Source organism: Pseudonaja textilis, chromosome 2 (assembly GCF_049901715.1).
Source record: "Pseudonaja textilis isolate UNSWEBS1 chromosome 2, rPseTex1.2, whole genome shotgun sequence".
In the NCBI taxonomy this organism is placed as follows: Eukaryota; Metazoa; Chordata; class Lepidosauria; order Squamata; family Elapidae; genus Pseudonaja; species Pseudonaja textilis.
In genome coordinates this window covers 1,470,960-1,482,600 of record NC_141991.1, presented here as the reverse complement: position 1 = coordinate 1,482,600, position 11,641 = coordinate 1,470,960, and the positions used below count along the sequence as shown (strand labels likewise).

Below are 11,641 nucleotides of genomic sequence, written 5' to 3'. Positions count from 1 at the left end.
GAAGACGTCTCGCTTCTCATCCAAGAAGCTTCTTCGGTTCTGACAGGATAGAGGGGAATGGAAGGATTTATATTCCTTGCAGGCAGGTGGTCACTTTCATCCTTTTTATATATAGTATAAATAAAATTCCTTCCTTTCATACTATCCTGTCAGAGCTGAAGAAGTTTCTTGGATGAGAAGTGAAATAAGAAAGTCCAGTTGCCTCCTGAAAAAAGCACCTTTGGGACAACCATGACCTGGGTGACTGAGAATCTCTACAGACTCTGCATTCTATCTGTTTCCCTTTGTGATTAAAAGAAAAGCCTTTTTCCCTGTAAGTCAAGAGGAAAGAGTAAAATTACAATTGGGGAAAGTAAAATCTGCTGATACAAGTATGGGTAAAGAGGCACAATAGGGATTTAACATATTATTGTTAACTGATACGGCATTTGTTATCTGACCTTGACGCCCCCTTCCATTCCCACCCCCAGTGTAAAGCCTACTTTATTTTTATTTCTGTGTATCTTTCCTTTATTATTTCTCCTTTAGTTTAGCCCCTCTATAGTCAACCTCAAAAATTTGCATTTTAAAATTATTTATAAATGAAATTTCCATATTCCCCCCCGCCCCCCAAAAAAGCAACGGTGGGTGATGTACAACTATCAGATTAAAAACCATAACCATATAAACAATATATGTAAAAATGTAAAAATCTATACTAGGCAATAAGTAATATAAAAACAATTATAAATAAAACAACCCCCCAGGCAATAAAATGCATGCAAATGGCCACCTCAGCAATTGAATCATTTGAGCATATCTCAGATTACCTCAGAGCCCCAGGCCTGAGGATGTAGCCAGGTCTTGAGAGCCTCCCAAAAGATCAAAAGGGGTGGAACTAATCTCATTTCAGGGGAAAGAATATTCCATAATGTGGGAGCCACAACAGAGGAGGCATGGGTCCTCAGACCCAAAGGCAGATCCCCAGCTGATGGTGCTTGCCGCATGTCTTCTTTGCCAGGTCTCATCGGTTAGGTAGAAATAAGCAGGGAAAGGCTCAGTCCCATGCCAAGAAGGGCTTTCAAAGGCAAAACCAGCAAAACCTTGAACTGGACCGGCAAGCAAATTGGCAACCAAGGCAGCTCAGGGAGCAGAGGTGTGACATGTGCTGCTCCAGAAACACACATAAGCAATCCAGCCATTGCATTGTCTACCATCTAATACTTTCTGATACCCTTCAATGGCAGCTCATGTGGAGCTTATTGAAGTCATGCAAGATGCAGGTAACTGGGGCATGATTGATCCTATCAGAGTCTGCAGATCCAGCAACAGCCACAACTGTCTCTCAAGTGAATCAGTAATGAAAATTTTAGGATGTAGAGAGTTTTTTTTAATCTCCAGTGACAGCCAAACCCTGCTAAAATGCAGGAATCCTTAGATCAGCTTCCAGCCTGCAAACTAGTGACCTCCGAGTGTTTTGCCCAAATAGCCTGGGAATTCTCAAGGCTGAAATCTTAATACTCTGGGAATTGGGAAGGCAGTTCGAGTGAGCAGAGAACATTATAGTAATACAGAGAGGGTGATAGTATCTCCTTATTTAAATGCCATTGGAAACCACGTGGGAGACACTTCCAAGTTTTGGCCATTATTTTTCTATTAGTAAGATGAAGATGGCAGGCTGTTAATCATTTAGGGGCTCAACTTCCATCAACTTTTACGAGCCACCAGGCACCCAGCTAACCTTACGAAGCTAGAGGTCGGACGATCTAGCCATTGCTCGCTAGATGGAGCTCTATGGTTTAGGCAACAAGCACGCCTGGAAAGTCGCCAATACAGAAGCCAGCGCCTGTAGCCGAACTGAAAGGGAACTGAGACCACAGAGTCGTGTTTTGCTAGAGAGAACACGGAGAGGAGGCCCGGAGGAACGTCGTCTTCCGGCTTCCTAATAAGAGGGAGTCCTGTTGTCCTGTTTTTCCCCTGGTCGAAGCTGCAGCCGGAAGGTGATTTGAAGTCGGAGGAGAAGCCGGGAGCAAGTTTTTTGTTTGCTCTACGTTTTATCCAGCAGCAGGTAAACGTATTTGCAATACATTTTGGAGAGAAACCCCTGCAGTTGGTGTGGCAAGAGTTGGTAGATTCCAACGAGAGACTGCGTAACCAAATTCAGTTCCATTCAATTCAAACGTTTATTGTCAGTGCACATGTGTACAATGAGATTGGACTGAGCCTCCCTTAGTGCAACACCCCTCCCCAAAATGCAATACAAAACTCTTATTTTGACTGATGAAGCTTCCTGGATGGGAAACGAAAGCATCTCAGATGAACAAACTTTGATCCAGTGGCCATGATGTAACCTTTTTTTAGATACTTTTCCTTGGATGGTGGCGTTTTTATTGGACATACATACTTATATACCACTTAATAATAGCACTTATATACCACTTAATAATGCTTTACATCCCTCCCTAGTGATTTACAGACTCATCCTATTGCTAGGTCCTCATTTTACTGACCTCAGAAGGATGGAAGGCTGAGTCAACCTTGAGCCAGTTAAAATTAGAATTGAACTCCTGGCAGTGGGCAGTGAGTTAGCCTGCAATACGGCATTCTAGCCACTTGCCACCACGAATGCTGAAATATGCAGTCTGCTACATATTCGTCCCACTCCCCACCCCACCCCAATTTTATTCCACTACCTGTAGTCCAGCATGCTTTAAGCTGCTGCAATTTTCTGTGGAGTGAGAGATTTAAAAAGTGTACTTCACTTTATCGTTGGCTCCTTGTGGTTTTTTTTTTATCAGCATGTTGTTTTCTTGGCAAGTGAGGAGTTTCATGGGCAAAATAGCACTTAGACTGATATTCCACTTCATAGTTTTTTACAGCCCTTTCTGAGCAGTTTACAGAGTCAGCATCTTGCACCCCAATTTTCTGGCTCCTCATTTTACTGACCTTGGATGAATGGAAGGCTGAGCTGGTCAGAAAGAACTTCTGGCATTGAGCAGGAGTAGCCTGCAATACTTGGTTCCAACCACTACTCCCCCTACATCCTAAAACCAATGCTTTAAATCAGAGGTCTCCAAACTTGGCAACTTTAAGACTTGTGAACTTCAATTCTGGGAGTTGAAATTCACAAGTCTTAAAGTTGCCAAGTTTGGGGGTCTTTGCTTTAAATCTTGCAGAGGCCTTGGGCGCCATTTCCTCTGTTAATGGCCACATATCCTTTGTACCTATTTCTGAAACTTTTTGCAGACAGAAAATACTGATTTTCTACGTACATAATACATACATAGGGGCGTTTTTCTGTCTTTCTTTGGGCATATATGGGTATCTGTATAATCCATTCTCAGTATTTCTTGGTATATATGATAATAATAATAATTTGAAATGCTCACATTTTGAAATTCACCTGAGTCAGCAAGAGTGTTTCATGACTGTGGGAATAGTTGAACTTGGATCTTGCTATGTATCATAATGAATGTTAGCGGTTAATGTGCGAATCTAATTTTGGCACATTTGTTTTTTCATTGTAATATATGCTTTTTTTTTCTTGTTTCCACATCTTGTGCAACCATTTTATAAATAGTAATTAAAATAATCCTTTCCTGTGACCTTTACAGATGCCAAGAAGAGCCTTCTGGACAGCAGAGAATCAGAAGCAGCACTAAGAAGGAAAAGCAACCCCTTTCCAGCTAGTAAACCACATCTTTTCTCTTTCCTCCAGAAAACCACAAAGCTTTTCAACTTCACTAGCAAGTGAGCAACAAGTGAGAGGAAAAAAATAGGAAAAGAGTGTTGAGCTGGAAAAAAAATAAGTCTATGTGGAACTCGAGGAAACCTTACATGAAAAGGTAAAGGGGAAAACGTTTTCAAAACCACACAAAAAGGGAAAATATCTAGAAGTCTGTGGGGATGAATCAGCAATTCCAGGCAGGAATGCAGGCCTCAACCTGCGAGGAAAGAAACAGCTTGAATCAAAGCACCATCCAAGAAGGGATCATGAATATTTTTCACCTCCTCAACAACCCAGGCATATCAGTAGTGGAAAACCTCCACAGATGTGCCTATTGTGGGGAAAGTGTAGCTTGCAAATCAGAGCTGATTATGCATCAGAGGACCCACACTGGTGAAAAACCGTACAAATGCTCTGAATGTAGCAAAGTCTTTCATTACAGATCCCAACTTCTTGAGCATAAAAGAACCCATACTGGAGAAAAGCCCTACCAATGCCCAGAGTGTGACAAAAAGTTTAGTAAGCATGCCACCCTGGTGATACACAAGAGGACACACACCGGAGAAAAACCATTTGAGTGTCCAGAGTGTGGGAAAAGTTTCAGTCAGAATTCCAACCTGGTGATACACCAGAGGACTCACACAGGAGAGAAACCGTATGTGTGTCAGGATTGTGGGAAACATTTCCGTCAGAATTCCAACCTGGTGATACACCAAAGGACTCACACAGGAGAGAAACCGTATGTGTGTCAGGATTGTGAGAAAAGTTTCATTCGAACTTCTGACCTGGTGATACACCAGAAGATTCATACAGGAGAGAAATTGTGTGTGTGCCCACATTGTGGGAAAAAATTCATTCGGAATTCTGACCTAGTAATACACCAGAAGACTCACACTGGAGAGAAACCATATAAGTGTCCAGATTGTGGGAAAAGCTTTAGTCAGCATTCTCACCTAGTGATACACCAGAGGACTCACACAGGACATAAACCATATGAGTGTCTGGATTGTGGAAAAACTTTCAGACGGAATTCTGACCTGGCGATACATGAGAGGATTCACACTGGGGAGAAACCGTATGAGTGTCCGGATTGTGGGAAAAATTTTACTCGAAATTCTGACTTGGTGATTCACCAGAGGACTCACACAGGAGAGAAACCATATGAATGTGTATATTGTGAGAAAAGTTTCAGTCAGAACTCTTACCTGGTAATACACCAGAGGATTCACACAGGAGAGAAACCATATGAATGTCCATATTGTGACAAAAGTTTCAGTCGGAATTCCAATCTGATGATACATCGGAGAACTCACACGGGAGAGAAACCATATGATTGTCCAGAGTGTGGGAAAAGCTTCAATACTAGATCAAATCTCACCAGCCACATGAAGTATCACACAGGAGAGAAACCTTATGAGTGTCCAGACTGTAGAAAAAAATTTAGTTGGAAATCTGACTTGCTAATTCATCAGAGGATTCACACAGGGGACAAACCATATGAGTGCCCGGATTGTGGGAAAGGTTTCAATACTAGATCTAGCCTTATAAATCATGTAGGTTTACATACAGGAGAGAAACCATTCAAATGTCCAGAGTGTGGACGATGCTTCACGCAAAATTCTTCCCTTGCTGCACATAAGAAAATCCACTTGGTGCAGAAGGTGATGGGTGTAAAGAAAAGCTGAATTTCATTTCTAATCTCCATTTTGAAATGCCTCTGAGAAATTAGTTAAACATGTATTAGGATTGTTGAAAGAAATATCCTTCTAGGTTCATTTCCAAGTGGGGAAGAAAGACACTGGAAACATGGTGACTGCTTGGAAAGATGGTTTAATGGTGGGCAGGATCACATGCTTTGGGTGAAGAAAGAAGGAAAAAAAGGGCTGAGATGCTGAAGGGAAAGGATTTTATAACCTCTGTTGAGATTTGAATTTGTGCTTGTATTCTGATTGATTGTCAGACTCCCATGGGGCCATGCAGGGGCAACTCTGTAGGCTGTCCTGAGTCCCAGGCTTGGTTGAGCCTTGCTGGATGATGATGTAATGAAAGGGCTTTGGGCAATTCCTATTATAACTCTACTCGGAGTAGATCTTTGTTATGTAAAATAGACTGGCCTAGGCCAGAGTAGTAGCCCATTGGCAAAGGTAGGGTGCGGGCTGAGTTTCTGCTTCTGATGTGATGTGATGCTAATTTCCTACAGACATGATGGAAGAGAGAAAAAAATGGGGAAATGTTAGTTTGATAAAAGTTAATCCATGTATCTGGCTGTATGAGGATTTATTGGTATGTCAGGGAGTGACACAGCCAGTGCCCAAATGAAGTCATAGACATAGATGCTTACACAAACTTGTAGTTTTTTTGTGGGGGGAAACAATTTTATTAATTTTTAAAGACCGACAAAACAAACAAAACATAAAAACATCCAGCTTTCTTTCATAGATATACAAACAGCGTGTCGGTTGGTTTACCAGTTTTTGTGCATCACAGAGCACACAAAAGAAGAAAAGGGGAGGAAACTCCGCCTTTACACCCACAGCAACCAATCACAGCACAGATTGCCTCAAACAGGAGCCAGCACTCTAACCAATCAATTATAATTGTGTGTTCTGGCTCATTGTACAGCCCCACTGTTCCAGCTATTACATCATCTTAACAAGAGCAGAAATTAGGAAATCGCTGCAAAAAATGGCTTGAAGGGTGATTTTTGCTTTTTGATCAGAAAGGTTTATAGAACTGTAGCTTGCAAAGTTTCAGCCTTCTTCAAACCTGGATGTCCACAAAATGCCAAGCTCCATAAATCTTGCAGAAAATACCTGGGACACAGGAGGTGGACAGAGGAGTTATGTTTGCTGCTTTTGAGTTATTTCTTACATATAATAAAGGCAGAATAAAAAATATGCGTGCATCTATATTTATTTAATTAGGAAAGGTACATGGCAGCTCAACTCACGGTGACTAGGTGTTTACAGCAATAAAACTTTTCTACAGAATATATTGCAAATTGCAAAAATGCAGAACCTCGAAATAGAGGCCACAGTTGATGGCATTTTGATGGTCAGGGAATTCCTGAAAGGTGATTCTTGCTTTTGTTCAAATTAGAAGTTAAGTAGGCTTCCTGGCCTTACTGACAAGGTTGACGCCCGGTGCCATTCTTGCTTGAAATTAATAATTTTTCTCCTTCCAAGACATTAAATTGGAGGAGTTAACTGTGGGATGAGCAGCATATAAATTTGATAAAGAAATGCATTGTGCCTCAAGCAACTTGCAGATGGGCAGCTTAACAGGGCCAGCTTTGGATTCATCCCTTTTGCCTTTGATTTATTTAAATCATTTACATAACCACCTATGTTATAAAAAAACTTCGGCTAGCTCCCTGTCAAAAATTAACAAAAACTATCCTATTAAAACAAAACATGTAAAAACCCTGGTGCCAAATCCAGCTTCTGATGTGCAGTTGCCACTTCCTATCCCAGTGCTTGGCGGGGAAAGTTAGGTTTTTGATGAGGTTTACAGAACACTAAAGGACTGTCCAACCAGGGAGAAGAGGGTTTGTAGAGAGGGGCTGCAATGGAAAAGGCAGCCTTCTCAGCTGCCATCAAATGACAATATTTAGGAGAAGGGACTAGAAGTACGCCTGCCATATCTGACCTGTTAGGACGTTGAGATGGAAAAGTAAGGAAGGTAGGTAGGTAGATAGATAGATAGACAGAGATAGAGATGGATTAGATAGATATATAGATATAGATATGGATAGATTAGATATGGATAGATTTAGATTAGATATGGATATATTAGATATAGATATGGATAGATTAGATAGATATGGATAGATTAGATATAGATTTGGATAGATTGGATATGGATAGATTAGATAGATATAGATTTAGATTAGATACAGATATGCATATATTAGATATGGATAGATTAGATAGATATAGATATGGATAGATAGATATAGATATGGATAGATTAGATATAGATTTAGATCAGAGATATGGATATGGATATATTAGATATAGATATGGATAGATTAGATAGATATAGATTTAGATAGATTAGATAGATATAGATATGGATAGACTAGATAGATATAGATATGGATAGATGGGTAGGTAGGTAGGTAGATAGATAGATAAGAGGGTGGGGGGAGAGAGTTTTAAATGTGATGAGCAGCACTTTGAATTGTTCCTGGGGGAAAAACAAATCCAGTGCAACTTGCACAACAAAAAATGTTACATGGGCAACCTAGGGGCCCTCATTACTGTGTGTGTTGCTGTGCTCTGGACCAGTTGAAGTTTCTGAGTGGTCTAGGCAGCCCCATGGAGAGTCCATTGCAGTGATCCAAACCAAGGCATGAGTGACCCTCTGTGCAAGGCCTCCTGCTCCAAGAAAGGGGACAAATGGTGCACCAGATGAATCTTTGCAAAGCCCCCCCACTTCCCAAACAGGAGTCAGGAGCCCAGGAGGATCCCCAGGTTGTGCACCAGGGAAGTACCATTCTGCCCAAAGATGAAATGTCATCTACCCTGGGGGTGGAGGAGGAAGGAAGGCAAAAACACATGAACATTTTGCCAGGGTTGAAATGAAGCTGAAGCCCTCAGTCACTTAGGAAACATTACCAGAGCATCAGCTCTGTCTGGGTGAAGATGCATAATGGGGCATCACAGGATGTATGGGCTCCCCTGGGAGTTTTATGTAGATGTTAAAAAGGGGCAGCGGACGGCTTGGGCCAGAGGGCGCCCCATATTAGAGGGACCTAGGACTCAGCCACTCCTCTCCTACCCATACCAACCGGAACCGGCCATGGAGGTAGAAGATCCACCATAACCCTTGATTGGGGTTATAAAAAGTGATACTAAATGACTACATCGCTTCCTGTCAGTTCCAGTTGCCATCACAACTCCAGGATCACTTGGGTCATTAAGTGAAGACTTCATTTGTCTGTAATGAGGGAAGAGATAGGCATCCCAGGCAAGCGGACCAGCAGGTGAGAGCTGTGGGTGAGAGCTACAGATGGGTGGGCTCCAGGCTTCCTCCTTTCTGGGCTGGGGGAGGAACAGGCCCAAATATCCCCAGCAGACTTTCTGCCCAGGATTCCCACTCACTGTCTCCTGAGTTCCCAGCCTGGAGCATTAATCCCTACACCAAAATAGCTCTCGCATAAGATCTATTGCAATTCCCTATTCTATACTTTCCTTATTCTATACTTTCAAAAGGCTTGTATTGCTATATCTCCTTCTATTCCTAACTTCTGCATTTCTCTAATCCTAATTTCCATATGTCCTAGTGCTGCTCTCTCCCTCCGTTCCACTCCACTCCATTCCATTCCATTCCGTCCCGTCCCATCTATCTATCTATCTATCTATCTATCTATCTATCTATCTATCTATCTATCTATCTATCTATCTATCTATCTATCCATCCATCCATCCATCCATCCATCCATCTAATCTCTATTCCATCCATTTCCTATAAAGTTCAGTGTGCCTTTTATCTTTCCTCTCTATCTGCCACATCAATAGCAAAGAGAACATCTCCCTGTTCCTCTGCACAGATCTGAGCAATGTGGAAGGGAAACATTGGCCTGGATTTCTCTGAGGAATGGACTTCAGGATCCATTTTTAAGAAGGGTTTTCTTCTGGTTAGTTGAGGAGATACAGTTCTCACACAGGAATGCGTATAACAATTACTTGATAGAAAGAAGGAGGGAAGGCATATTGTATGAGGTATTTCCCCCCCCCCCAATTTTTATTGCTTATTTTCTATTGTTTTTGTGTGTTTTGAATATTAGATTAAATTTCTAATTAAAAAAATGAGTGTGGAATGTGTTTGGAAGTAATGTGGGTGGGTGCTTCAAGGTTTTGTCCTGTTATTTCGGTTTTTTTTTATTAATGGGATGAGGTTGGCAATCGTTTAGGTCAGTGTCTCCTTTCCTATTTGCATATCATTCCCCTCCAAGGGTGCTTTCCGAAGTTTAGTTCCCTCTTCTTCCAAACGACGCTTGCAGCTCAGCTCCAGGGGCCCATGAGTGCCCTCTTGGGGGGACCTGAAAGAGAAAAAGTGTGGGATTGAGGGCCATGGACAAAAGCTATCAATCAAGTCGAATAGGACTTGGTGGCACAGAAGGAAGCAAGGATTCAATTAAAGGACGAGCGTGATTTTTCGGTCTTGTGTCACTAGATGGCGCTGTATCAATAAGCGACACTCGAGCGTAGAAAGCCGTGAATACAGTACAGCGGCGGCCGAGCTCTTCTAGGGATGGGGAAGGAAGGCTGAGATTGAAACGGGTTGGAACGATAGGGTTGCTAGAGAGGATATAGAGGAGAAGAGGAAAAGGACAGAGGAACTTCCTCTTCCGGCTGATAATGGCGTCGGCTGATCTTCTTATGCTGCTTGGAGGACCGAAGCGTCTCCTGGGAGGTGAGTGGAGGGCAGGTCGGAGGAGAAGCTGGGAGCAAGTCCGGCCCTTTTGGGTTTCTCCACAACGGGGAAGCAGGAGAGGAAGCAACGAGGGTGAAACATGTGGGGCTGGTGCTGTATATTCTTCCCCTCCCCGAATTTTATTTTTCTGGGGCTGCAGGATTTAAAACTGCCGCCTGTGATTTTACCAATGGGAGATTTATAAATATATATATATATTGATTTCTGTTTCATATTCGTTAACCTGACATTTCCCTCAGTCTTCACATAACACTTGATTCCTTCTGATTTTATTGACCCGTTTTATAGACCTGTCAAATGAGGCGTTTCATGGGCAAAACAGATGCTTTAACTCTTGCATTGGATTTGGGCATCGTTTCATTTGTTAGTGGCCCCGCCTTTCTAAAATTAGATCAAAGAATTTGAGCGAATACACTTCTGGGACATTTTGCAGACTGAAATAAACATAAGAGATTTTTACATACACTAATTCATAGATGTATATTTATGTGTTCATATATGTGTAAACTCTATAATCTTCAGTATTTTCAGGAATATTTTATAACAATTTTCAATGCTAATAATTCATAATTTACACAATGCAAGAAGAAAATGATTGAGCGTAGATTCAAACTTAGATGTTTTTATGTGCCAAAGGAATCATAATTATTACAGGTTAAACTACCATTTTGATGGTATATGGTAATACACGTGGGGCTTTTTTGCTGTTTCCTCATGTTCTGCAGCCATTTTTTTAAGAATATTGAAACTAACTCATTAATATGAATCTTACAGACAAAGAAGATGCTAAGAAGAGGACTGTGAATAACAGAATGAGAAGCGGTGTTAAAACAAAAAAAATCAAAATCTTTTCCACTTCCTCCAGAAAGTGTTAGAACGCTTCTCTTTCCTCAAAAGATGAGAAACAAGGGAAAGAATAAAGTTTTGAGCTGGAAACAATAGAATATGTGGAACTCAAGGAAAGATTAATTAAAAAGTCAAAGGGGATAATTTCCAAATTTGGAAAAAGTGAAAACAATTGGAAGTCAGTGGGAAGGGAAAGTTCCCTTGGATAGCCAAAATGGGAAGTCATTAATGAAAGAATTTGAGGAAGGAAAGAATAGCTTATATCAGAATATCTGCAGATAAGAGATCAGAAATATTTTTCGCCTCCTCAAGTGTCCAAGAATATCAGTGTTAGAAAAACACGCAGAGGGCCTCACATTGGGGAGAAACCCTTTGAATGTCCTGATTGTGGAAAAAGTTTCACTCGGAATTCCCACCTGGTGATACACCAGAAGACTCACACTGGAGAGAAACCATATGAGTGTCCTGATTGTGGGAAAACTTATACTTGGAAGTCTAATCTGATGAAGCATCAGAGGATTCACACAGGAGAGAAATCATATAAATGTCTGGATTGTGAGAAATGTTTCAAGCAGAATATCAAACAGGTGATACATCAGAGAACTCACACAGAAGAGAAACAGTATGAGTGCCCAAATTACAGTTAAG

General features: G+C 41.4%; 4 protein-coding genes across 6 annotated transcripts in view; all 4 read left to right on the top strand.

Moving 5' to 3' along the window:
* The window catches only part of LOC113451459 (uncharacterized), a 126,837-nt gene that overhangs the window by 4,163 nt on the left and 111,033 nt on the right, over positions 1-11,641 (top strand). The gene's annotated exons all lie outside the window — the stretch shown is intronic.
* LOC113451456 (uncharacterized) overlaps positions 1-11,641 on the top strand; it is a 47,496-nt gene that overhangs the window by 4,102 nt on the left and 31,753 nt on the right. The window lies entirely within an intron of this gene.
* LOC113451464 (uncharacterized) overlaps positions 1-11,641 on the top strand; it is a 31,933-nt gene that overhangs the window by 4,100 nt on the left and 16,192 nt on the right. The gene's annotated exons all lie outside the window — the stretch shown is intronic.
* On the top strand, positions 1,845-11,640 carry LOC113451450 (uncharacterized). The gene is made up of 3 exons (XM_087922953.1): positions 1,845-2,047; positions 3,594-5,388; positions 11,251-11,640. Exons 2-3 carry the CDS (start codon positions 3,886-3,888, stop codon positions 11,638-11,640), a joined length of 1,893 nt encoding a protein of 630 aa, XP_087779079.1. The 5' UTR covers positions 1,845-2,047; positions 3,594-3,885.

Excerpts from the sequence above, each read along its gene's own strand:
- LOC113451450 (XM_087922953.1), top strand. The coding sequence starts at position 3,886 with ATGAATCAGCAATTCCAGGCAGGAATGCAGGCCTCAACCTGCGAGGAA. Across the intron at positions 5,389-11,250 it reads TGATGGGTGTAAAGAAAAGC|CTTATATCAGAATATCTGCA; the intron begins TGAATTTCATTT and ends AGGAAAGAATAG.